We start from the raw sequence: 27,419 nt of genomic DNA on the forward strand, positions 1-27,419 counted from the left end.
ATAATCATCATAGTTGTATGTAATTTTTGATTCCTTATACTTTATATTTTCATCGTGCAGTGTATTAAAAGGAATACTTATGATTTCTTTAAGACTAGATGGGTTTTTGGTCTCCATTAGATAAAATATTTTATGAATTTTATTTTTTAATGTAAGATATTGATTTTTCTTGTATTTTGTTTCAATTTTTTCATCCAAAGTTTCACGATCTTTTTTAGAATTAAATCCATATTTTTGTGCAACAGTTTCTTCATTTTGTTTTTTAGTTACAACTTTTTCTGCTGCTTTCTCGAGACGATTGCTCAAAACTAAATAATCCTCAATCTTTTCTCTGATGGATATCATATCATCCTAACGATATAAAGCAAATAAAGAATACATTGTAATATAATAGATAAATGAGGCATATCGTAAAATTATTTTCGTAACTTTTATGATGTATCAATTATTATACGTCTAATTGTATCTATATCGAAACATTCAAGAATATATACATTTTCTTTGAAAATTTTTTAAGACAATATTTGAAATAATATTAATATTGCACTATATCTCTTAGTGTATTTAAACTTCTTTTCATTCCAAAGAATTTTCAAAATAATTTCGAAATAATGTAATTAACATGAAATAATACTTACATTGGAAAATTGCAATAAGTCAAAGTGTCTTTGCATATGGGGGCTAGAAATATTTGTTTTCGAAATTTTTTCTTTATCGAGTAACGATAAAAATTTGTGCCATGTTATCAGCCAAGATATATCTTTTTCTTCGCAATTATATTTGAATTTACAAATTTTTTTTCTATATCTTATTTCAAATTCACAAATCCATTCTTCAGTCAATTGCTTAATCTTATTCTGATTTAGAGATTTATCTTTCGGTGGTTTGTAATTAGTAATAATAGCAGTTATAAGATTATATAAATGTTCCAATGTGCAAAATCGGCAAGAGCAACGTAATTGAGGGTTTTTTCTCCATTTATTTAACTCTTTCAGTAATAAATATTCCTCCATATATGTTGTTTTTAAATATCCTGATGTACATATAATTTTATCATATTCATATTTGTATTTCCTAATTGCATTCAACAACTTATAGTTTTCTATTTCTTTGTCTAACAACACGGGATTAATATTATATTGTTGTGCAGCATATCTTATAGTTGCACCAGAAAAAAGAATCGAATTGACTGCATTTTCATAATTAATTTTTTCTTGAAGATATGTATTGTGTTCCTCTAATATAAATATTATGTTATGTAAAATCCGACGCTCGTCAATAGAATTAATTTGGTATTGTTGTAGAACGGTTTCTAAATTATCCTTCTTTGCTAAAAATTTTTCGGCTGCTGGCATAAATCGTTTGCTCAAGTTTAACAAATTTGTAATCCTTTCTCTGATATCGGATCTTTTATGAATCTAATAAAATAAACAATATAATTATACTATGTTACACGATATGAAAGAAGTTATTGTTAGATAAAAGTTATAAAATTATTCTGGCAATTTTCATTTCATTACATTTCGAGATTTTTATTCGATAATATATTTATCGATATTCAAGGATATATATTTTTTCTTACAAAGTTTTTCGAAATAATATAAGAAATAATATTTATATACAAGGAAAGAAATATACATTTTATAACACAAATTTGTTTTTATTTGTTTATATTGCTTTTATTTGCTTTTATTTAAAAAAATGCTTTAAATAATTATGAAATAATATAAAAAAAACTAACATAAAATGACACTTACTTTAATAATTTCTTGCATATTTTTTGGATCATTTTCCAACTCTATTTGCTCGAATGTTTGATGTTTGCTCGAAGTATGTGGCTCCAAAATATTTGTTACATTATATGACAACGAAGGTTGCGATGAGCTCATCGGTGCTAAAGGATGATATTTTCTGCAACAAGACGAATATTCAGAAATTTTTTCGCTATATCTCATTTCGAATTCATACAGCCATTGTTCTGCTTGCTTATGTGAGTTCCCTTCAGAAGAATTTTGATTTTTTATACAGACTAATTTGAATAGGTGTTCCAATGCACAATGACGACAATGGCAATCTTTCGTAGATTTTTTTTCCCAAGAACCTAAGTTCAGAAATAATGAACGTTCTTTTCTATATGTGAAAACATAGCTATTTGGTATTTTCTCGTTATATGCGTATGATTTTCCTAACTTCTTAAATTTTTGATATTCTTCATATAGTGTTTGACAACTAATACTACATTTCTTTACAACTTCAAATATTTTTGATGGTGAAATTTCCTTTACTGCATTTTCAATCTTTTCTTTCATTTCAAGATATTCATTTTTATGTTTTATTATGTTAATTTTTTTGTCAAAAAAGTCACGGAGAAGTGGAAGATTTTTCTCGGAATCAAAATGCCTTTGTGTAATAACGCTTTCCTCTTCATTTCCTTTAAAAAATTCTGCTACTGCTTCTTTAACCCGATCGCTTAATTTTAGATGATTTCTAATTTTTTCTTTAATATCGGACATTGTATGATCTAAGAGAAATAAAATAAATATATATAGCACACTACATGATACGATGGATAAAAAGATATAGCGTAAGATAAAATTATTCTCGCAATTTTCGTTTTAAAATATTTTAAACGATTTTTGTCGAATCATATATTTATCGATATTTAAAGATAAATATTTTTTTGAAACAAAATTGTTCAAAACAATATACAAAATAATATTAACAATATAGAGAATTTTATAGTGCGTTTTAATATTATTATATTTTTTAAAATTCTTTAAATAATTATAAAGTAACATAATTGTCACAAAAAATAATACTTACAAAATATAATCAAAGAACAAATTTTGAAAATATCAGTTATCAGAAACGGGAACTGACTGTGTATTTCATTTGATCGTAAACAGAATCGAACTGACAAAGTCACAAATTTCGGTAAAATAAAGATATTTAAACTTATTATTAAGCCTAGCTTACAATGAAAGTTAACTCTATTAAAAGTAAAGTCTAGTTTTCATATTTAAATTATTTATCGATATTTTAAATTTGTTTGTCCACAATTATGCATTTACGCGTCACGTTTGCTTTATAAACTAAGATTAGATTTCGATAATGTGAATCTTATATATTCAGTATATATATTCAGAATTGACCCATTTTGACTTCAGTGTGATTTCTGTACTCACTGCCTACTAATCATTTCGCACGAATGTTCGATCTCGATATTATAATAACTACTTTAGCGAGAAAGGGGAGTGCCTTCTTTTATGATCTGTCTATCTCATCGTTATTATTTTTTTAATAACTATATGAGAGCGAAATGTTGGCACTTATTAAATAGTTATGATAATAATTTCACTTAATATAATAATTCTTAATTCACATGATATTATCTCTCTTCTCTCCGTTATTTAGAGAGAGTATAACATATACTTTCTCCTGTTTCATTTATTTCACAATACAGAAGTGAAACTCTTATACAGAAAGTAGTTTGTCCTTATCATCTACTAAAAAAGGATTTCTGAAGCATGTAATATTTTTTTAAACATATAATACATTTTAGATATCTATTGATCGATGAAAATTATATTACGAAATATATGTGAAAGTATATTACATATCTGTGCTTTAAACATAACATTTCGTTTATATCAGCGACTATCAATATTATCGATCGACAGTTTCAAACACCGATTTAATTCGATCAAATGCGTAATTCTGGTTCTTTTATGGAATTTGTCTCGCATATCGATTTCCCTGAAATTAGGTTGTTCACACATTAAGATTCACGCTAGTGGCTACTTTGATGTACTTTTTTAATTATCGTGTAAATGAATTTTTAGCAAACAAGTTTTGGCTGATTTATTGATCAATAAATCCGTTCTGAGAAATTTTTAGTAAACTTTGTTGAAGCTCGATTTTTGAATCTTTAAGACAAAATACGTGATTAGAGATTAAGATGTATTCATAATTTATTATTTCCTATATATTAATGCACATATACATATGTTCTACTTTTTAAATTATTTATTGCAGATTACTTACACATTACAAATTTCTTCAAAAAAATTATTATTTATTATTTCTTTATAATATCTTCTCGTAATCAGACTAGCGATGATAGTATTAAGTTTAAAGTTAAATTTAAAGTTAAATTAAAAAATTTGTAATAACAACGAAAATTTTAATGATTGATTTTCTAAGTAGAAGATCTTTTTAATGAGATTTTATATTGACGAACTTTGAATTATACTCTTAATTATCAAGTTTGCGATCAAAGTCCAATACAAATGGATTGTGATCGATCGATTATTTACTTTCATACGATTGGTATGGTTGATTGCTTACGTACATCGATCGTGAACGATAATAAAATCATCTCGTAAATGAAATTAAAGACTAAAAAGATTGCATCAATACGAATCGAAAAAAGACATTTTTTGAGGGAATCCAACTCCCAGCAAAATTGTTGATGAAGAATTATCTTGTCATGTTTATATGCAATGATCAATATTTACCAGTTCTACATGTACATGTAATGATTCATTCCTCTCACGAGTTTTTCTATTGGAAATGTAAATGCAAAAAATTGATTAATGTAAATGCAAATAATTGATTAATTGAATGGAGCATGAAACGCATTAATCGTCTAAAATGGAATGCTATTATGCATCAAATATTATCCCATGAACGATGTGCAGCGTTATAATAGAGAATTCATTAACAATGACACTATGATATCGGTTCGCTAATAATAGTCCATTCATGCGCGTCTATTAATCATGCGTTCTTATACATGATGTTTCAGAAAATTTCAGAATATTTTATTCATTCATAATTATGCATTTATATATAATTATGCGCGGCACTTTCGACATGACTTTACAATTTCTCGGTTTAATTTTTACAGAAATTTAACAATCATTAACTTAAAAAGTTTTAAAGGAATAACTGAGCGCTAAAATAAAAAAAAAAAACATTTATTGACAATTTTTGTAATTCTAAATTTCAGATGACACTTTTGTACGCGACATATTGTTTAATGGCATACATTAATTTATATTTAACTTTGCACTGAGGACCCAAAAAAAGGATTGAAACGTTTGCAAACATTATTTAGTTTTAATAATTGTGCGCTTATTATCGCGCGGACTCGTATATTACCCATTGTATTATTTTTTATTTAAAAAAATATTTATGAAATTTTGTAATAAATTTTACATATAAAGATTATATTTTTATAGCAAAAAAAACCTTTAGTATGATAATTTTAAAACATTTATTTTAGCAACCATGTGTGGAATCAATGATATTAAAATAAATATAGTATGTTTGTAAAATTTTTATTTTAATGATCGTATAAACGCACATATTTGTTATCTTGATTGTTATTTAGTCAGTTGACAGAGATTGCATTTCATTAACTGCATTTGTAATGAACAAAACAGCTCTTTCAAATCAATATATTTCCTTAAGAGTTGTACGTGAAAGGGAGAAGATTAATTATATTTGTATGCTAAGCTAGCGAATAGTAATCTCGAGATTCCACCATAAAAGTATTTCATATTAGATAATATGCTATAATAAAAAAAAACATTACTTTCTTGATATCAAAATAAACATTGAATCCAATTTCTGTATTTTATTTCTCCCAAATTTGAAGGTGCAACTCATTTATCTTAATGATATATATAACCCAAATAGAATATGTTTTCCAATGCGCAAGCTTGATAAGTGCAACTTTGAGATTTTGCTTTGAGATTTTGCCAGATATCTAATTTATCCAATAATGTGAAAATTCATCATTATATGTGAGAACTTTATGACATGATACATAATCGTCATATTTGTATGCAATTTTTGATTCATTATACTTTTTACTCCCGACTGCTGTCAATCTACGGTTGGCAAAAAGACGGAGGGAGTATGCGTTTCACCAAGCTCGGATTGATTGTGACAGATATTTTCGATAACTATAACTTAGTTCGATATCATCTTTTGTACAATTAATTTCTTGTTATGCAGAGTGTTAAAAAATAACATGAGTTTTTAAACCTGTATATAAAAAATTTAATAATATGAAAAAGTAAGCGTGCAGGACATCAAAATAATCCTAAGACATTAACTTTTAATAAATTATATGTTCGATGTGACTTCCATTTGAGTTTAAGCAGAACTCGAATCGTCTTTGAAAGGCTGTAAATACTCTGCCAAGCATTTCGCTATCAATGGTTTTTGTTTTTTATAGCAGTTCGAACTCTTGTTCGTTTGTTGGTCTCTTAGAATATATTCGGTCCTTTAGAAAGCCCCATAGAAAAAAAAGAAAAAAAAACGATGCATGCTGCTGAAACTTTTTTATTAAGCTGAAAACAATCAAGCTTGGATGGTGCGAAATTGCAAAGAAAATTAAACTTAACAGCGATTTTTTAAAAATCGTCACAAAAGCATAATTAGAAAAATTCGAATTCTAACCTTGTTAAAGTGTTGTCGCACAGGAATTTTTCAGGTTTATATGGTGTCTTAGAGCGCGAATAGCCGCAGCATAACTAGAGCCATTTTCATAAAAGGATTTGATAAGGCACACCTTTTGGTCGTTTGTGAGGTCAGTTATCACAAAAATAAAAATATTCAGCGTAAACACTAATAAACACACGTTTTAGAGATGCAAGGGCGTTGGCAGTAAAGCAGTAAGAGGAGAAACTGCTAGCTAAAAATGTTTGAGTGCTACGCGCATGCGAAGTACCTCAGGGTTTTTTTAACACCCTATATGAGTGAAGCGTGACACAATAGGCAGTGGACTAGCCTACAAAGCCAAAAATCCCTGGTTCGATTTCTAATAGAACCAAAAAATTATATACGCTCGCTCCTCTGTTGGATATCAGGGATGTTTTATTAGAGGAATTGTATACGTGAAAATATGTGAGGCGCAAGTGGTAATATTTTTTTCTCCATGGCAATCGGCATTGCATCCATCGAGTGAGATACCAACATCGCTCTGGAATCACATATCACTGTGTTAAAAAGCAACAGGTGTGAGGTCTGGATAGCTTAGTGTCTGCTCTAGAGCAGTTGCCCTGAAAAGCGAAAAACTCGGGTTCGATTCCCGATTCAGCCACTTGCGCCTCACATATTTTCACTGATGGATTTTTGCCACGTATACAATTCATCTAATAAAACATATTCTTCTAAATATGATATTTTCAATGAATATAGTGTTGGTATATATTTTTTATAATTATAATTATAATTTATATTTGTTTCTAAAGATTTTATATATTCGTCTAGTTCTTCAATTAATTGTTCTTGATTTACGTCGAATTTTTCTATGGCATTTTCAATAGTTTTGTTATCATTACATAAAAATGATTGCATTTTCATATTTAGCTTTTTCTTCAAGATATTTTCTTTTCTCTAATATAAATATTATGCTATTTAAAATCTGACGCTCCTCTTCAGAATTAATTTGATATTTTGGTATAATATTTTCTAAATTTTTTTCTATTAAAAATTGTTCAGCTGCTGGCATAAGTCGTTTGCTCAACTTTAGAAAATTTGTAATCTTTTGTCTAATATCCAACCTTTCGTAAATCTAACAAAATAAACAATATAATTATATTATGTTACACGATATGAAAAAAGATATTATTAAATAAAATTATAAGATTATTCTAGCAATTTTTATTTCATTATATTTCAAAATTTTTATCCGATCGTACCTATCGACATTTAAGGATATATATTTTTTCTTACAAAGTTTTCCAAAATAATAAAAGAAATAATATTTATATATAGAATTTCATGACATATTTGTATTGTGATTTGTATTGTTATTTACTTTTATTTAAAAAAATTCCTTAAATAATTATGAAATAATATATAATTGACAAAATGATACTTATTATGACAATTTCTTCCATACTTTTTGGATCATTTATCAACTTTATTTGCTCGAATGTTTGATGTTCGCTCGAAGTATGTAACTCCAAAATATTTGTTAGATGATTTTCAATTTTTTTTCTAATATCGGACATTGTATGATCTAAATGAAATAAAATAAATATTTATAGCATACTACATGATACGATGGATAAAAAGATATATCGTAATATAAAATTATTTTCACGATTTTCGTTTTAAAATATTTTAAACGGTTTTTGTCTGATCATACTTATCGACATTTAAAGATAAATATTTTTTTTGAAACAGAATTGTTCAAAATAATATATGAAATAATATTAACAATATAGAGAATCTTACAGTGTACATTTTAATGTCATTATATTTTTAAAAAACCTTTAAATAATTATAAAGTAACATAATTGTCAAAAAATAATACTTACAAAATATAATTAAAGAACAAATTTTACTGAAAATATCAGTTAACTGAACGATAAGTGATTATGTATTTTATGTAGTTATAAACAGAGTCGAATTGACAATGTCACCAATTTCGATGAAACCAGATATTCAAGCTTATGATTAAGCCTAGTTTACAATAAAAGTTAATCCTATTAAAAGTAAAATCTAGTTTTCATATTTAAATTATTTATCGATCATTTAAATTTGTTTGTCCATAGTTATGCATTTACGCGTCACATCAGCTTTATAAGTTGATTAATCCTTAAAAACAGAATAATTTCTAAATTTAATTAATTTAATTAATAATTAAATGAATATTTTAACGTATGATAGAAAATTTCGAAGAGAAATGTCAAAATCGATATGAGATTATTAATAAAGAAAATTAGATGTTAGTGTTGCATTTTTTTTTTAAACGAATTAATAAGAATAAATTAGGATAGATAAGGATCGCGTCCCAGGAGGTCAACAAACGATCAGAATGCGTATTAACATTCATTGGCATGTATCGGACGAAGTTTCCGCTACTTTCAACTTCCTCTTATGTAGGAGTCGTATGACCTCCCAGAATGACTCCTCGAATCGTCGGGCTCTCCTTGAAACACCTGGTGAACTGGACCAAGCGTGAGGACGTGACGGTACCGTTAAGGATGGTATCAGCAAAAAGCGAGCCATACCAAGCGTACGTGTTTCGGTGCATCGCTTGTTGCTGAATTTGCACAAGAAATACGATGCGGTCGCATACAAAGTATATACATTCTCCATACCTGTAATGTCGATTTTTTACGGTATATTTCACAGAACTCCAATTAATTGAGATACTCTTGTAATTTTAGTAATAAAAAAAGACGATTTAATTTCTAGAAATGCAGCACTTGTTTAAACGAATAATAAAAAAAATGCTTAGAGTTTAGCTCCAATTTTTGACTTGAAGTGCATTTTAAGATCCATTATTGTATAAAAATCCTGCGATTTGAGCTAGTCGAGTTTAATTCGTAACTCAATGACTTATCATTCAATGTAACGAAATGCGATACACGTTACATTATCGACGTAAACGTATGGCATAAAGTATTTTTGATTCGATTAAAACGAGATTGCGCTTAGTAACGTCGATAGCGATTATAAACCGCATTAAAATAACGTAACGTCACGAACGACGTAATCGATGTTGCCCCTTGAACTCGAGAAACGGCCTGTCGAATCTAGTACGTACGAACACGCGCGAGTTGGCAGATATTTTGCAACGACAGGCGATTATGAAACGAAGAATACGGGATAGCGGGCTATAAAAATCTGGGGAGAAATGTGCTGTGATAATAATTACTGTCGCCCGTGTAATAAGCGGCGGGCGATGCGATCCAAGGCCGGGAAGTCAAGGACTAGAGATCTCGCGCTTGGAAAGTGAGTCAGCGGCCGAGGTAGACACGGGAACTGGATGGGAAAAATTCACCGAGACGAATCTTACGCAATAGCGAGGAACGAGAATGAAAGTGTGACTGTCGAAGCGGGAAAATCCAGACGAATGATTTAACATTTCCTCCTTCGTATCTCTATCAATATCGATTCATAGACAGAGTAGACTATTGCAAAAGTGGGGAGTGCGAATACGTGAAATTTATCGTCTCTAAATGATACTGCCATTATCTCGAGAAGCAAACAACTTTCTGCGTATGCGATCGCACATGTTCGACGAACGAATGGTGTCATGAATGGCCGAGTCACGAAGTCTCGATTGACGTCACGCTTTAATTATTCGCTAATTTATATCGATTGCTATTATTTATTTTTTATTAAATATTTTTTATCCAACGAGATAGAACGCGAATATCGATTTTATCGATACGTCGCAATGTGTTGAGATTGCGTTCAATCGAAAATACTTAACATGTAAATTTATTTGCTTATTTCGTGTATGTTCCAGATGCCCTCGAGATCACGGTGTTGTCGAGACCACGTCTGAGCAAATAAGTTGTAAGTGATGGATTGAAAGTATTATATCGGTTGCATGCTACAAAGCTAAACATAATGATTATTATTATTAATTAAAATTATATTAAAATTATATTAAAATTATATTAAAATTATATTAAAATTATATTAGATATATAAAAAAGATTATTTTAGATGACCTATAATTCTCGACAAATTTCATGGCAGAATTCTATTCTTACATAATTTCATATATCTTATGTATTATTCGAAGAGATAAAATCTACACACACGTACAAAACACACATACATGTATATTAAAATATACGGGACATAAAATTATAAATAGATTTGTCTCTAATTTTTTTTCAGAGATTTATATGTCGTCGAAAATGGCTCATAATAAATGAGCGTGTTACTTTAATCGGTTGCATTGGAATTTAACTGACTGATGTCTCGTGCTTAATTGTCATATTTGAATTCCCAATTAGCATCATCGGTATCTTTCGCGGAATGCAAATACGTTGACGCAACTTTAAGTAGACGATATTGCTCGTCAAGGAAATATTTGCGGCATGTAAACTTTTATTATCGTCACTTTTGGTTATACAAACTGTAGAAACTCTTTCCTTTCCAAGAAGCCAAGGTTGTTAAGGCTGAGAAAGAAGTTTTACGTCATTATAGGCATATTGTATATGAAACGGGGCCACACACGTAGAGCCACTTTCGTACAGTAACATCGTTCGTGAAATTACAGGAAGTCGCTCTTCGCAAACCATATATTACACAGCGTGAATACGTCTACGAGACATGGAATAGCGGGGATCTCGAATCCACTGGCCATGACCTGTCCTCCACCCACGCGAACGCGCGAAACGATGCGAACACATTGCGTTGTGCGTAGATATTGAGGCTCATAGGGCAAATTGCGTCCGTTTGAAGATTAAGGCGAGAAACACTTCGCGTCCTTCATGATACGGACGTGCCCTTCGTTTAAAATTACGAGACTACTCCGGCTGTATAGCGTAAAAAGCAAGATCAAAGAGCGATTCTTGTACAAAATAATCCGCGTAAATTTTTACATTTTATTGCAAGATTTTAGAATCTCGAATAAGAACGAATAAGAAAAAATTTATTGGTAGTTACACGATGAATTTTTAGTAATGATTTTGAGAAGAATAATGTTTTCTCGATATTATTACTCGTCTACCAATTCATGCACGGTTGCGTGATAACCATTTTTTGTAGAATATATATTTCTGTCTAATATTGTCTCGCAAAATTTATAATTTAGTTTGTAATTTTATAATTTAGTTTATAATTTTAAATTTATAATTTAATTTAGTTTATTAATTCTTGCTCATTTATTACGCGAGGAAAATCACGAAGCGAAAGAAGCGAAAGTAAACTATTTTTGAGCGACGAGTAGACTGCTGATTACACAATTCGTGCAGAAATCGATATTGATTTATCTTCGACGAGCACAACGGAATCCATTATTTCATTGATAGTCTTATCTCATCGAAAGAGGATAGAATTTTTCAATCCCGCGGGATCCGGTCTCATTAACGAACAAGAAACGCAGTTCCCGTCAATTAATGTCGATTACGATCGATCATACGAGTTCAATGTTCGTTGCCGTGTAATCTCGCGAGAAACGCCACCGTTTTCTTTCTATCACTATCGCGTTTGCGTATTTATACATGGAAATGACATTATCCGCCGACAACGCGCAGACAGTATGCAAAATAATGCAAATAACACGTCTAAACCGTGCTTGCCTTCCATCGTTCTATTTACGTAAAGTCCTTGTCATAAAGGTTAGAAAAAGTCTGAAAAGGCATTTAAAATAGCGAAAAAGAGGCCGATAAATTTTCCTTGGCCATCGGGAGCAGTACTAACGGCAATTTCTAAAATGCCTACCTTTCAAAATGCTTTAATATATGCAGAAACTGAACTTTACACTTTTTTATCTGATTTATTATTCCATATGTTGTATCAAGAAAAGAATATTTCTCGTAGAATTATAATGCCAATAAGTTTATGTGTATTTGAAAAAAAGAGGAGGACTTGTAAACGATTTCTTTCGCGCTCTTTTGAATTTTGAAATATGCTGACCTTTTGCATTTTTTACTCTTACATAGTAACATGTAATATGTATTTTTTTACGACAAAATATTGAAACACGGTTAATGTAGCAATATTTGTATCGAAATTCTTTTTCTTAACGCAAGAGAGGTGCGTCTGAAGTAATTATGCGTCGAACGATGTACGCGTTATTGAGACGGCTCTATTAGAGAAATATTAAGTATAATCGCCGCACTGTATGTACTTTTTATGAGATGAACTCCATTGTACTGAACCGCCTCTTATCTGCATCCCACTTTGACGATTACCGAGGCAATAATAAAGACTAGCTAGTTGATAAGAATCGTTTGGATGACCTAATGGTTTATCAGCTATCGCGTGATTCAGCTTTGGTCGATTTAACGTCGAAACGTATTACACGCAGCTACGATCGACTTGGATGTCTTGCAGGTGCTGGCATGTAATGGTGGTAATTATTGTCGGGCTGAGCGTGTGTACTAATTACAGACATTAGGTAATCACCTGTGTGAAACGAGCCACGGGACGTTTTACTTTCGTTCTCGTGCTGCTTGAATACACGGGAAAATTACACAATCTCTTGCTATTATTACAAAGCGTAGTAATTAATAACAGGTCTTTCTACCTCTCATCGAAACGTTACACCGGAAATAGGCGCGCGATGAATGTGTAATATTTCGTTACCGGGTACTTTGTCTGTTTAATCTTGCTTTCCGTCGATTATCGCGCTTATCTTCGCATCGGCAGATAACATGTGTGCGCGTGCATCCAATTTAACTCTTAAAAGTCCACTTCTACCTATCGCGGTGACCTCATTTTCGGTCGTACATCTCTGTACGCGAGTCGTACATCTCCACCGAGGCCACTTGGATTTCTACTCCAAGCTGCGTTCGAAAATATTGATCGATATCGTCGTTACGCGAACGTTTTTACTGCTATCTGCCACGTCGTCTCAAGGACATTCTGAATTATATAATTCTTCTCCAAGGTGATACATTTCATTGCTATCGTCATTATGAATGTTCATCGCGTGACATAAAAACGTATCGTTCGAAAACGCGAAACACACGCGCGCGTGCATCGCATTATCGGCAAACGTAATCACATACGATTTCTCTCCGTTGCAGATACATTAGACCGAAAGATGCAGGCAGCACCGCCTCTGCTGTTGCTCCTCTTGATTCTCCTTCAATCAGGATGGAGCCACGGACTTTGCAAACTGGAGAACAGTACCGTAGCACGGTGCGACAAGCTGGAAGATCTCGAACAGATCGAGACGCATCATCTGGAGATGTTGACGGTTCCGGCCGCACGAGATACTCTAATCCCAGGCCTCTTCGATAATCTGACCAACCTTAGGCATCTTGATATGTCTGGTGGCGATTTGAAAACGATCGAACCAGGAAGCTTTCGAGTTCTGAGTCATCTGAGAAGCCTCGATCTCAGAGACAATCGTATCGAGTATCTGGAACTAGCTTCCCTGGAGGGCCTGATCGAGCTGCGAAAATTGAATTTGCGAAAGAACGCCATCCGACAATTGCCACCTGCGTTGGCGCGTCTGAAGCATCTCAGACACCTGGACATCTATAATAATCCGCTCGTTTGCAACTGCGCTACTCTCAAAGTGCGAGATCTTATCGTGCAGAGGAAAGTGTCCGTGTCGAAGAAAGTCGTGTGCGCAGATCCTAGCAACTTGAAAGGCACATCGTTGATGAAGCCGAGCGCGGCAGTCGTCTGCAACTTCGAACAGCAAGATCGCGAGATGCAGAACGATCAGGCAACGGAAGGATCCGGGATGTATTCGGGATCCGGAGATGACGGTCTGAACGAGTTTAATAGCGAGGAAGAGAATGAGTACATTGTAGACAGCAACGTTAACTCGTCGGAGAAACCTGAAGTAGAAACACCTTCTCCAACCGAAAAGATGGATTCTTCGACAGGATTTTCCTTGACTGAACCCATCATCTCCACGCAAGAGTCGACCACTGTAGAGGATATTACCAGCGCTACAATAAATTCTTTGCAACATACCAACGAAGACGAAGAGCTTTTCTTCGACAACGAAGAGAAAAAGGAGCAAATATCTACGACCGAAATGTCGCGGAAGGAGGAGTTTAAGGACTCCCTCTTTTACCCGACGACGGGTTCAGGCGACGGAGATGAAGATGGTTCAGGCGAAGGGTCTGGAATCATTTGGTCGCCTTATGAGGAGAAAACTGTTGAGAAGAGCAGCACTAATGAAGACTCATCATCATCCATCGCTGGGATGATATGGAATGCGATATTTGGTTCGCCAACTACTGCAATTCCATCACAAACCAAGGATCCGGATCTCGAAGAAGAAGAATTTATAGATGCGTCACTTACTAAAGTAGCCACCGAAGAGCCGAGTGAAAGTTCCTCAATCAAGTCCGACGATAAAATATCTACCGAAATGATTACGATTGCTAACGGTGTAGAGGTGTTGAAATCCTCTGATAAATCCAAATCGGGTAATGTCAAAGCCGAGGTAAACAGCTTGAACGATGAACAGGCCGAAGTATCTTCGGCCAAGCAATCCAAGAAGGGCATGGGCTCGTACATTGTTCTGGCGATTCTGCTTGCCGTCGTGGCAACGTTGATCGGTTTCGCCGCGTACAGAGGCGATATATGCAGGAAGAAGAGAAAACGAGGCGACGTCGAACGCGGCACCGAACTGAGGGACATGCAGAAGGCTCTCCTCCCGGACACCGGGAATTCGACCCAACCGAAGATTGCCTCCAATGGAAATCCCGAAAACACTCCTCTCGTGGAAGGCACGTCCGATGGCGACGACGCGAAGATCGATAAAATTCAAAACGATCATCAGCCAATTCAAGAAACGCCGCGATCTCTCAATGGCACTGCCGATCACCTGGACCCCGTGAAGCCTCCGCGAAAGCTAATTAGCTCGCAGGACGATCAGAAGAGCGAGGATAGACCTCGCATAGACATAAACTCTTTGAGGGAGAACTTCCTGGCGGATAGAACGAGTCCCACCCAGCCATCCGATTCATCGGTAACGACGAATAATGGGCCAAAAGCGCATATGTCGGAGCCCAATGGACCACCGGTCAGTCCTGGAGCTCAAAGAGTGAAGATCACCCTGCAAGAAAATCCCGACAGTGTGCCAAAGACGCCCATACTCATCACGCGAACAATGGCGGGTGAGAATCTAGTCAAGACGCCATGAAGCAGTGTTCTGAGAAGAATTTACGCGACATAATGTCTACGGACGTTATGTCGATCGATCGACATGTTTGTCTATCGAATGGGAGAAAAATCGAAGAGACGAATGTGTAACGCGAGAAGAGAGCTTTTCGATGAATTTATCGTGATTTATAATAACACCGTTGTTCCTAAGCCTACAAGTAGAGAAGCCTCTTCGCGATGGATTTTCGTGATAAAAAAGATTACGAAATTAAAGACCATGTTTACATTTACAACACGTACACATATGTACACGCGCCGACAGTGGAAACGGACACTATTGTTTACGACAGGAAGCTGAAGGTGTGCGGTTAAGATACAGGTGTGATCTCTCTCGAGCCGGTTGAATTATCAGATGCACGAATGGTTATATGTATATATTTGCTATGCCATATAGGATATTTCAGAGATACCGTATTTCTTTCCTTTTCATTTATGATATCATCTTGCCTAAACATTCTTGAAAGTTAAATCTCAAACACAACCTTACCAAGTTTGAATAGATTTGAATAAATTTGCTTGAATAAAAAATCTAACAAGGATTAAAATAAAATTATTAATTTAGCCAATCAATATTAATTACATTCTTAACGACTCTCAACTTAATCATTGAAATTTTACTTTCAATATTAAGGCTGTCATTTCTCAATCTTATTGAGAAAAAAAATGTGCTATATTTATGACATAGTTTACGTCATAGAAATCCACGGGTGAAATAACACGTTCGAGATTAACACCACATACACTAGTCAGTCTTCCTGACAAATCTGCGAGCGAGGATCTCGTATATATGTATATATCCCTTCACTGAGAAAAATATTAAGTTGAAAAGGTAACGAACGGATATTATAACGATCACTTTAATCGGAAAAAAAAGAAACCGATCAGATATCCAATCAGAAAATATTGATTGATCGGATATCGGATCAGAAAGTTCAAAATTCAGAACTTTCCGATCAGATATCCAATTAAAGTGATCGGTATAATATCGGTATAATATCCATTCGTTACCTTTTCATCGGACATTTTTCTCAGTGTTGATATATTTGTCGTCGCACGAGATTACATCGCGAGGATCCTTAAAATTAATCGAAATCGATATGATATTCGCTGCATGTCAGTGAATCGGGAGCATTCCAGTTTGCTGCCATATTTTTCTATGAAAGCTTTTCTTCGAAAGATTTTACACTCCATTGGCCTTATGCCGTCCTTCTATCGAGCTACAGATTATTTGTCAATCGCCTGGACAACGCGTACCTCGTAGTTTTAGCGCGGCGTTTTAGATATATCCGTTTGCGCGATTGGATTTGTAATTCAATGAGAGACGGAGTTTGTCAGTTATGAGGAACGACCTTCGGATCGGCTTGTGACAGTCGGAGTGTGAGTGCTTGGTGAACGATTTGTGTTACTACAGTTATGTAAGACTCGTTATTCACGTCACAGAAAATATGCGTAATAATCCTGTTATCACGTTATTCCTTACAGCGGATACGTCGATTCCCCTCCGGCGAAACGATCTCTTGGAGATCTTCCAGCGAGGCAGCGATACGAATTTTTGTGTATTGCATTAGCATATTTATTCGTCGTGCGCGGTGCAAATTAATGCGGGGATCTACGAAAGAAATAGCACTCCATGGACGTTGATCGCGTTATTATCGGTTAAACGGACGCGTCATATGGTTGTGCGTGAAGTGACAAAGCGCCACATTGTGTTATCATATTATTGTATTATTGATCATTTTATTATTCTAACATACGATTCTTTAAGCCAAATGTGTCGAACGCTGTGTAAGGCGTATATGATTTAATAAGATTTAATCTTAAGATAGCGCGCGGATCCCGTTAGATCGATACTTGTCCCAACGATACGCGCTGTTGAATTTAATTAAGGGAATAGCGATAAAACAAACGGCTCAGTGAAGATTGGAAGACTTTATTTATATGTTCAGTCTTTGATCAAAATAAAAGAGTGTTATTTTGTTGATTTCATTTATTTTAATTCTGCGTTTTATAGATAATCTTCCGCTCGATATCTTTAATCCCGTTTTATGTTTATATCACTAAATGCGTCAGCGATATTGTTGCAATATTTGTTTTATATTCGATTAATCAACGATACGTTCTGATTTTGAAAAAAGACGAGTAAATTACGACACTTGCAGAAGACAATGGAAACAAATAATAGATACACGAAGATATACGGGCGTAATAATATTCTATAAATACCGATACGTATATCTGCTATGTATTTCTATTAAGAATACATAGTTTTAATTTTCCATATCAAAGATTAAGTTGTGTAAACAACTTAAATGAATTTTTACAAATATTGTTTCTTCCATAATAATTAATCTATTACAAAGGATAATGACTGTTATAAGTAAAATGTGCACGTAATATTTCTGTTATCTAAAATTATATATATCTAAAACTATAACAACATGATGATGAATTATTGGAGTATTATTGAGGATACACTCCTGAATGTTTAATGATGTAATTATTTATAATTTATGCGTATTATGTCTGTTCTCTTTTTTCTCCTTTCCGCTTTTTTATTCTATAAATGATATATTAATATGACGATAGGTTTACAACTATAATCTCTAAGTATTCTACTTTTTTCAGATTGATAAGAAATTACTATAATCTGAAATCGATGTTATTCGAACCGGTATAAAAAACATTTGACGTAATGTAAGTAAAAACTCGACAAAAAAGACAAGCAAAAACACTCGTACTTTTGCTCTTTCGAATAAATGTTATTGATTTTACTTGTCATCTGCATTAATCTGTTTTGAGCAATAATAAGATATATTATTATATATTTATCAGATCAATCATCTTATTGTTGCTAATGTTAAATATATAATAGTATTATTCTTACTAACTTTTGTGTCAAAAGAGACAAATTTTACGCTCTCAAAGAACAACGTTTTTGCACGAAATGCAGTAAGGATGCTGCAGAAATATTTTTTTATATTTTTATTACAAATATCAAACAATTAATCGCATGCGTTCAAAATAACTTAACTCAAATGGTTTACGATCCGCGTTCTACGAATGAGTCTCTACAACCACTCCTGGGTTCGCGTCGAAGTTCCCTGATGACGACGGATCGATTGAAATCCATTTGAACGTCGGAAGCCTCATCATCGGTCACATGTTCGTCTTCAAATACCTGCCTCCTCCTTTTCTTCCTCGTGTTGGGAGTTTGCGGTCTCGGTCTATCCTTGCTACTATTGGATTCCAAGGACTCCTCCACGAAGCTGTGCCTCCTGGATCTGCGCGAGGTCCTAGACTGCCTGGGATTCGTATTTTGTGACTGGTCTGTGGTCTCGCAGATATTGCTGCTGGAATTGTTCCTCTCTCTTCTTATCCGTTCCTGCCGACGTTCTTCTCTTCTTAGCAGATCATCCTCGCTTTGAGTTCGCTTTCGGGTTGTCTTCGTTCTTCTTGTCCTCCTCTTCTTTATCCGTAGATTATCCACAGAATTTATGGAGCGCAAAGTACCATCTTCAACGGAGATCTCGTTCAAAGCGTCCATGGAACGAATCAGTCTGGGCATCTGGACAGCCTCCTCATAGCTGGGTGGACCGATTAATTCCAAAGGATTAATTCTGGGTTCCGCTGAATTCTCTGCATCTTCTATTTCTTCTTCCAAACGTGTTCTGAAAATACATTCACCGCATTAATTTCATTTGATTTTATCGTGCTATTGTTGCAGTTAAAAAAAGTGTATTATTTGCAGAATGTCAGATGAGATAATTAAAAATTCTCGTAGTAATTAAATTTATTTACACATGATTTAAAAATTCTATCTAAAAATATAATTGTAATATACGTTTTATTTAAAAATACAATTGTAATATACGTCGGTAACACGTTTTCGATATCTTGGGAGACTAAATGATGTACCAGCTTACGAAATTGTAATTTAAATCTGTGCGCGCGTTGATCGATTGCAGTTCTGGAGAGATATCTATTTTATCTGTTGCAGGTAGAGAGTCCATTTTAAATTGACATTAATACATATTTTTATTATTATTTGATAAGACTAATTTTTGAAAAATATGAAGAATACAACGCGCATGTTAAATTAACTAAATTTTAATTTTAATTATTATAAACAGGGATGGCTTATTGCGAATTTGATAATATATGTGTATCAATTTATATGTATAAATTACAAATAAAATGAAACATTTTAATATTTAGCGCATACTTAATAAACTTGGCAATTAATTAATCGGGAAAGATCCTTACCTTCTTGCGTACAAAAATCGTAATCTTTCTCTCTCTTCTGCCAATTCCTGTTGCTGTCTCTGCTCTAGGACTCTTCTCTTTATTCTCATGGTATGTTTGATGGATATCACGCTGCCACACAAGACGACCAGGATAAGCAAACTGACCATCACCATTCCCCAAGTTCTATCTTTATTATAATATATGTTCGTGTTCCAAGCATCGAAACACGCGGCTTCCCACGAATAACCGGAAACGTTCGCTGGACTTTGACAAATCAAGCTCGATTCTATCGTTTTGCTGGTAGGAATCGTCAAGTATTCAAAGATGACGTAGAGTTGTGTGCAATCGCATCTCCACGGATTATCCCCCAAACGGATCATGGTTAAATCTGGATTGTTTTGAAATACGTCAGGATTCATTGCCTCCGTCAAGCGATTTCCTAAAAATTTATTTACGTTCAATACAGCGCGAGAGAAATACATCAAAACATGTAACATAAATCAAGAAATGATAGATAGAGAAATTGATTTTAAAATACAATGATAATAATTCCTTAATATTTCAACGATCAATCAGAGAATTTTGAAAACTTTTTAATCTTTTATTTCTTTATCATGTATCTGATATCATAATTATTTCAATTATAATTTTAAAAGATTATTAAAAGATTTTAAAAGATTTTAAAAGATTATTAAAAAGAAGTGTTGATTTTGAAAGTGACAATTTTAAATTTTACTATTTACTTGCTGTAATTTTTTTGCAACTTTTTTTTAAATTATAATCTGCTAAAGTTGTTTTTGTCACCTCTATTTTATATTAAAGATTCTTTTTTCTTGTTTATAATAAATAAATTATTTAATTAATTAATAAATAAAATTTTCAATCAAATCAGATATCTTGGATATATTCTTGATTACCGGTAATGTAAGTTAAAACACATACCTGACAAGTCGATTTGCTGCAATGACGGTAAATTAACCAAGCTGTTATTATACAACTCAACGAGTCTGTTTCTTTGCATATCTAATATTCTTAATGTTTTCGATTCTAAACCGGGTGGTATCAATTGCAGTTGATTATTCCTCAAGTTTAGACTTCTGATCCTAGACATGTTCTCCAGAGAGTTTGCATTGAAGCGGCTGATCAAATTAAAAGACAAATCCAGTGACGTGGCGAGAGATGAAAGCTCTGGAAATCGATGTAGAGAGTTATAGGAAAGATTTAGCAGTCTGAGGTCTATGTTCTCCTGGAATGTCATCGTGTGAACATCCTCGAGATTGTTCGCAGATAGATCAAGCATTTGAAGCTTCATTAAACCGTCAAAAGTGCTGACGTTCAATCGCTCTAGATTATTCGCATTCAGGGACAGATGCATCAGCTGCTTGTTCTTTGCGAATATACGATTCGGCAATATACGAATCGTATTGTGAGAGAGATAAACATGCGTTAATGATGGGAAACCATGAAGACCGGGTCTGTCGAGATTACATCTCGATACGTCCAGTTTCTTCAGCTTCGAATGTTGTAAAGTCGAATGTCTGCAAACATATGATGTGTTCCATGTATTCACTTGTATAATTATTATTAAGAATGTAAGAATTAATTGATTAAAAATAAATTTATTTATTTAATGAATATTCGATTATTTTTAATAAAAATGAATTATAGTCAAGTAAAGTTTTATTACCGAGTACTATACACTAACGTAGGATTGTTGACCAATCGTAGTTCTTCTAATTCTGGAAGTCTACTCAAAGTATCTGGATACAGATAATTTAAAACGCAATCAGACATGTCCAACCATCGCAATGTCTTACTGACAGGCATGTCGATAATCTTCAATGGATTTCCGGCGAGATTCAATGTCGTTAGAGCTGGCAGTCCATTCAAAGACGTATTTCCAAGTTCCTTTATATCTAAAATATACAAAACTCTTTTAGTTTGATGCGCATAAACCATGTGTTGTTCACAATCTTATAAAAAATTTATTTATATAATTCTAATTTATATAATTCTCTATAAAATAAACAATATTAATACATATGATTACGTTTTCATACACTATCGCTCAAAAATATTTGGCCACCTAGGTAAATTGTGTTTAAATGACTATAAATAAATAAAAATCATTCATTTATATTAATCTATATATTTAATATCCTTTTATATTAATCTATATTTAAATTCCTTTTTTTTACCATTTTAATATCACGTGGGAAAAAAAACAGAAAATTATTTTTATAAAATATGCGTCGAGAGATGTGATTTTCTGTTCAAATGGCAGCAGATAACTGACGCAAATCTATATCCGTTACATTCTAAAATATCAAATAAATAAAAAAATTCCATGAAACACGTGCCTTTGTAGTAAAAACTTAAAAGTATTCATTCTAGGAAAAGAGCCACAAATACTTTATTTGGCTTTGTAGCTATCTGTTAGTAAACGTGAAGTGATATTTATAATATAGCTATTGAGAACGACTTTCCGTTAGCGCAATAAACAATAAACATCGATGAAAGGCAATAAACACAATTTCGTTTTCGAATTTTCTCTTAAATTAAGGGTGGACAAATACTTTCGAGTGGTAGTGTATATTAAATATTATGTTACATTTTACATATTAAATAATATATGATTAAATAATATATATGAATTAAATTTTATATTAAAAGTTTTATTAAAATTTATATGTTTATATGCATAATTTTAATTTCTAAATTATCTTTAAAGATTACTTTATAAAACTTCTCGAGTAATAAATATATATATATTTATGATCATCTTAATACATACGGCAATGGCCGACATCCACTGCCTGAAGTATCTCGCTGGTCAACCCTTTTAAGTCAAGTAAGTGATTCTTTGAGATGTATAGAATCTTCAGGGACAATAGCTGGCTAATGGAAGCAATATCTGCCATGTTTGCGATAATGTTATCTGATAGATTTAGTCTTTGCAATTTTTTTAATTTTGCAAGATTATTTGGCAAGGCAGTGAGCTTATTCTTGGCCAGATTGAGATGTTGCAGTTCAGTCAGTCGATTAATTTCATCCGTGATTTCAGTTAAAAGATTGTTCGACAAATCTAGATGCTCTACCTATTGCAAAGAAATTAATTTTAAAAAGTAATATATTTGTGCATAAATATAATATATAATTTATTCTAAATATATGGACTAATTTAAAAGAATGCTTCGTATGCGTATGTGTATGTGTACGTAAAGTATGTAATATTATAAAATACTTCTTCGCATTATTCATAAAACTGCATGTCGATACTTCAACCGGTAATGATTCATTTATCTTGATTACGTATCTTTCTCATGATTCTTACTTTGTTGTACATTTACTTTGTTATCGAAGTAACAGCACTACTTTACCTCATTTATAAACGCGATAAGATGCAATAAGCCAATATTACATCTTGTATTCAATCATCAGTGCGCTTAATTATAGAGAGATTTACGCGCGATTAAAAAAAAACGATAAAAAGATTTTACAATAAATTTATACACTCACAATGTCACTGATATTTTCGGGGAATGTCTGCAATCCTTGCCTCGAGCACTCGATAGTCCTAGGTATATGAATGAAGTGACATAGACACCTGGCGGGGCAGACGCTTTGACAGCTCGCAATCGACAAAATCATCAGCCACGAGATCAGCATCATCGTCGATCGTTCCTCCATGTTCTTTTATGATCATTAAAACGAGTCAGGTCGTCGAATAATCGCGCGTAAGCCACATTCTCGCCCGCAATTCACTTCGTCATCGTTATCGAAATAGTATTTGCGAGCTTTCGATCGCGCGGTATCATCGCGCGTCACAAGATTGCAACGAATCGATCGCCGAGGAGCCCTCCGTCTACGAAAATCGATGATTGAGCGCGGTTTCAGCGGTTTCTCCGAACAACGCTGAAAGAGTACTGAGTTACTAGTTATCTGTGATAAGTAACGCTAGGGTACACGCCGCGCGATATCTCCGTAAGATAACCAGATTGCCTCAGATTGTCGAGATGTTGGGAACATTATGCCGTACAAAAAAACAAGAAAAAATAGACTTTGACGAAGATAGAAGTATGGTGAATGCGTCCGCAATGTGTGGTTGCGCACGATAAGTGTGAGACATATCATCCATATCATTATCTATATATCTCATTCCTAAATGAAAAATCTTATCAAAAATTATCTTATTTGGTCAAACTTTACATAAGCATTCGTAACATAAATAGTTAATTTTATATTTAATCTTATATTTTTATCTTTTATATTTAACTATTAACTTTTTTTTTATTATGAATTAATATTAATTATGATAGGTTCTTAATGTTCGCGATTTTTTTACGCTTATCCCCATAATTTATATATTCAAATTTTAACGCTCGTAAAACTTATAAATTTTTCATTATTGATATTAGCATCGCTGAGTTATTGAGACATGGATATTTTAACGAGCTTTGACCGTAGATCGGAGCGTTTCGTCGAAAGCGGCAATCCAGGAAAGCAGGTTTTTCCGTAGAGGAGACATGAATGGAAATTTGCATGGGCAGTGCCCCGGAAAATGTAAGACATTAGATAAATATCTCAAGTATCCCGAAAGCCGATATTGAAGCGGGCATCTCTGTGGTCTAAGCCTCTCTTGGCTGACCCATGCGGATATTTTCCCCTTCTTCTCGTCGCTGTCGTCGCATTACGATCTTTTTTCGTCGTTTTTTTTCCTTTTTGATCCGATAGGACTGTATCTGCGGCTCCTTCTGCCCGAAACGAACATCCGACCTAGAGGATTAAGTCAAATACAAGATAGCTCGTTATATTTATATCGTATTATCGATATATATACGCCGTTGATTATCAGATGTAATACAGCCTATTATCTATGATAGTTTTGTAAATTATAATTATAATTGGAAAAATTATAGATTTATAACAATCATAAAACGTATAAATTTTGAATTATTAAAATAAAGATAGGGGGTTTTAAAATTTTGCGGGAGATTAAATTTTTAAGTGCATAATTAAATTAAAGAAGTCGCAAAAAGTGAATCATAGATCTTATAAATAGAAGAATACTAAGATTTATAATTGAGATATATATTTGTTTCAGCAACAAGACATATTGGACAAGCATTGGATTGCATTAATCTCTTTAGTAGGACAGATTAATTATGCTGATACAAATTATGCTGATACATCTTGATGCACAGAACGAAAGATTATAATGTGAAGCAAAATTCAATAAAAGTACACCTTTGAATAAAAGTACACCTGTGAGATTTAAAAATAGTTCAGCTGATCGTAATGATAAATGTAATGCAAATTAATCTAATGACGTATGCAAATTAATCTGTGCATAAAATAGCCGAAAGTTTGCGGTGAAAAATCTCGATGGAAAGCTCCACCCCTCAGAGAGAGGGATTTAAAAAGATTCTATCCGCGCGCAGGACTGACTCGCTCTCTTTTTCACACGTCCGGACCAATGGGGAGGGTCCACACCCTCGAGAGGGTGAGAGGAGTTTAACCAGCGCCGGCGCTTAACCCTAGGCTTATCCGGTGGGGAAGAGGACGTGTTCTACCTGTTGATACTAAACCAACCCCTTTGCTGCGATTTCGCAAATCCGGAGTTTCACATCGTACACGCGGTCACGCCCTCCGGCTCAACAGATATCCGCAATTTTCCAAGTAAAATTTCCTTCCAAAATGCGTGATTTTATTGTGATAAATATTGTATTCCGTAAAGACTAATATAAGATAAATTATTCATAAGATTAAATTTTTTGACAAATCCGAAAAAGAGGAAATTTAAGCTGCTCGACAAGTAAGATATCATTTAGTGTCGCATCCCTAAGGCCCGGTTGCACCAAAATTATTTTAGCTTTAAGCGAAACTTAAATATATGCCTGTCTTTATTTATTTAGAAAAAAAGATGAAGATAGACATATATTTAAATCTCGCTTAAAGTTAAAATAACGTTGGTGCAACCGGGCCTAAGACAGATGGAATATATAATATTTCTCGTTATTCGTTAACATATGATAATCATTTAACGTTGTATTAAACTATTAAAGTCTCGTAACCTTATCCAATATAATTACAGTCTAATAAATCGAATTTGCCTAAAAAAACGTAAATATAATATAATTGAAAATCGATTCTCCCTCTTATACATCGATTCCTAATTACTTTTTTTAGGGATTTTCTCTCTCTTTCTCTGATTTCTCTTTCTCTTTTAATCTACAAGTGCGTATGCGATAAGGGTTGCGAATATTCACGCAATATCGAATTCGTACTAGTAAGTACCGCGAAATAAAGACTTCAGCCGCGAGAATGGCTTCGGAATCGATCATCTCGACGCGTCGATTACTCACGCTCACCCTTGCACGCCGAATACCAACGAACCAGGTAGCAGATAGCTATAATTAAAAGTCGATCAGGCGGAGTCCTCCCAGATAAAGAGCCATCGCCCGCGCGAGCGTACAGTACGCGCCAATAACGATCATCTCAGTCATCTGACTAGTGCCAACTTGTAATCAGCAGAGCCAACGAGGAAATTTTAAATAAATATGAGATTTTTATAGATAATTTTATAGATAAATGTCAGTGAGACATTTCTAAAAATTTGAAACAACTGAAAATATTGTATAAAATTTATTAACGCAAAGATATGTCGAAAGATTAAATAAGAAAAAAGAAGATATCGAATACAAAATAATAAATGATTCATGATTCTATTGCATTGCAAAAAAATGTAAAATTATCTCAAAAAAATCATGTCTTGTCAATAATGGAGAAGATGGCTTTCCTTTATTGTAAAATATCGAGTAGATAACTATATCTCCTTATTAAGACAAGAGAGAACAATGATAATGATCTACTTGTTCTACTTGATTATCGCGTGCGAAATGAAATGATTAGAACCGCGATTAAACCGTTCATCATCTTAGCTTTCTTTCAGCATCGCGCGAACTGTCACCGCAGGACGTATTCTGATGCACGTCCCTCCATCGCGAAATGTCTCGCCAGCGGATCGGTCCCCTCGTCAACTATTGAGGGCACCTGTACCGAAGAGGATATAATACCGGCGCTATCTGGAGTATATTTTTAACGCCTTCATTTCCGGCCGCGCTGGGACACCGGAAATAGCGGGACGATACCTCGCGGTGTTTCAGGTATTGATCAGTTCGAGGAGCCGGTGCCATCCACCCACTCACCCACCTACCCCCGGCGGATGAGGCAGGGAGGAAGGGAGATGCACGGCTCTGCAGACTCCAAGCTTCGACCTCCTCCCTTTTCCTCCCCCTCGCCGACACGACCCCCGCGTTCCCGCTACCCTTCCGCGCCGCCGCCAACGTCCCGCTGGCGACGCCCCTGTCCTGCCACCCCCAACCACCGGCAGCGGCGTAACGTCGAAGATGGATCTTTAGGTATCTCCGCCGTCTGCGCTCGGATCTTCGGACTACGCTCCGCTGGTTCGGAGCAAACGAAGGGCGGCTGGGTGGCTGGTGGGGCGCGTTTTTTAGGAAAGAAGCGGGAACGACGGAATGAACTTT

At 33.9% G+C, this 27,419-nt stretch overlaps 3 protein-coding genes across 4 annotated transcripts in view; 1 reads left to right on the forward strand and 2 right to left on the reverse strand.

Moving 5' to 3' along the window:
• Positions 1-17,077, forward strand: part of LOC105250596 (protein windpipe) — a 38,709-nt gene extending 21,632 nt beyond the window's left edge. The window contains exons 2-3 of one of the 2 annotated variants that reach the window (XM_011256777.3): positions 10,283-10,332; positions 13,524-17,077. In XM_011256777.3, the coding sequence (XP_011255079.1) occupies positions 13,541-15,607 (2,067 nt within the window). In that variant the 5' untranslated portion in view covers positions 10,283-10,332; positions 13,524-13,540 and the 3' untranslated portion in view covers positions 15,608-17,077. The remainder of the gene's footprint in view (positions 1-10,282; positions 10,333-13,523) is intronic. The other variant, XM_025408326.1, reaches the window with a different exon arrangement.
• LOC112637794 lies at positions 979-6,519 on the reverse strand. The gene is made up of 4 exons (XM_025408337.1): positions 6,472-6,519; positions 1,758-1,911; positions 1,120-1,418; positions 979-1,033 (listed from the first exon to the last, which is right to left on the reverse strand). Exons 2-4 carry the CDS (start codon positions 1,887-1,889, stop codon positions 979-981), a joined length of 486 nt encoding a protein of 161 aa, XP_025264122.1. The 5' UTR covers positions 1,890-1,911; positions 6,472-6,519.
• Positions 17,078-18,008: 931 nt separating the features above from the next.
• LOC105250595 (leucine-rich repeat-containing protein 40) lies at positions 18,009-23,892 on the reverse strand. Its single transcript, XM_011256775.3, has 6 exons — positions 23,392-23,892; positions 22,667-22,970; positions 21,560-21,788; positions 20,815-21,410; positions 19,891-20,311; positions 18,009-19,295 (listed from the first exon to the last, which is right to left on the reverse strand). Exons 1-6 carry the CDS (start codon positions 23,560-23,562, stop codon positions 18,668-18,670), a joined length of 2,349 nt encoding a protein of 782 aa, XP_011255077.1. The 5' UTR covers positions 23,563-23,892; the 3' UTR covers positions 18,009-18,667.
• Positions 23,893-27,419: the final 3,527 nt, after the last annotated feature.

The sequence above is a fragment of the Camponotus floridanus genome, unplaced genomic scaffold, assembly GCF_003227725.1.
Source record: "Camponotus floridanus strain SB8 unplaced genomic scaffold, Cflo_v7.5 scaffold20, whole genome shotgun sequence".
Taxonomy (NCBI): domain Eukaryota; kingdom Metazoa; phylum Arthropoda; class Insecta; order Hymenoptera; family Formicidae; genus Camponotus; species Camponotus floridanus.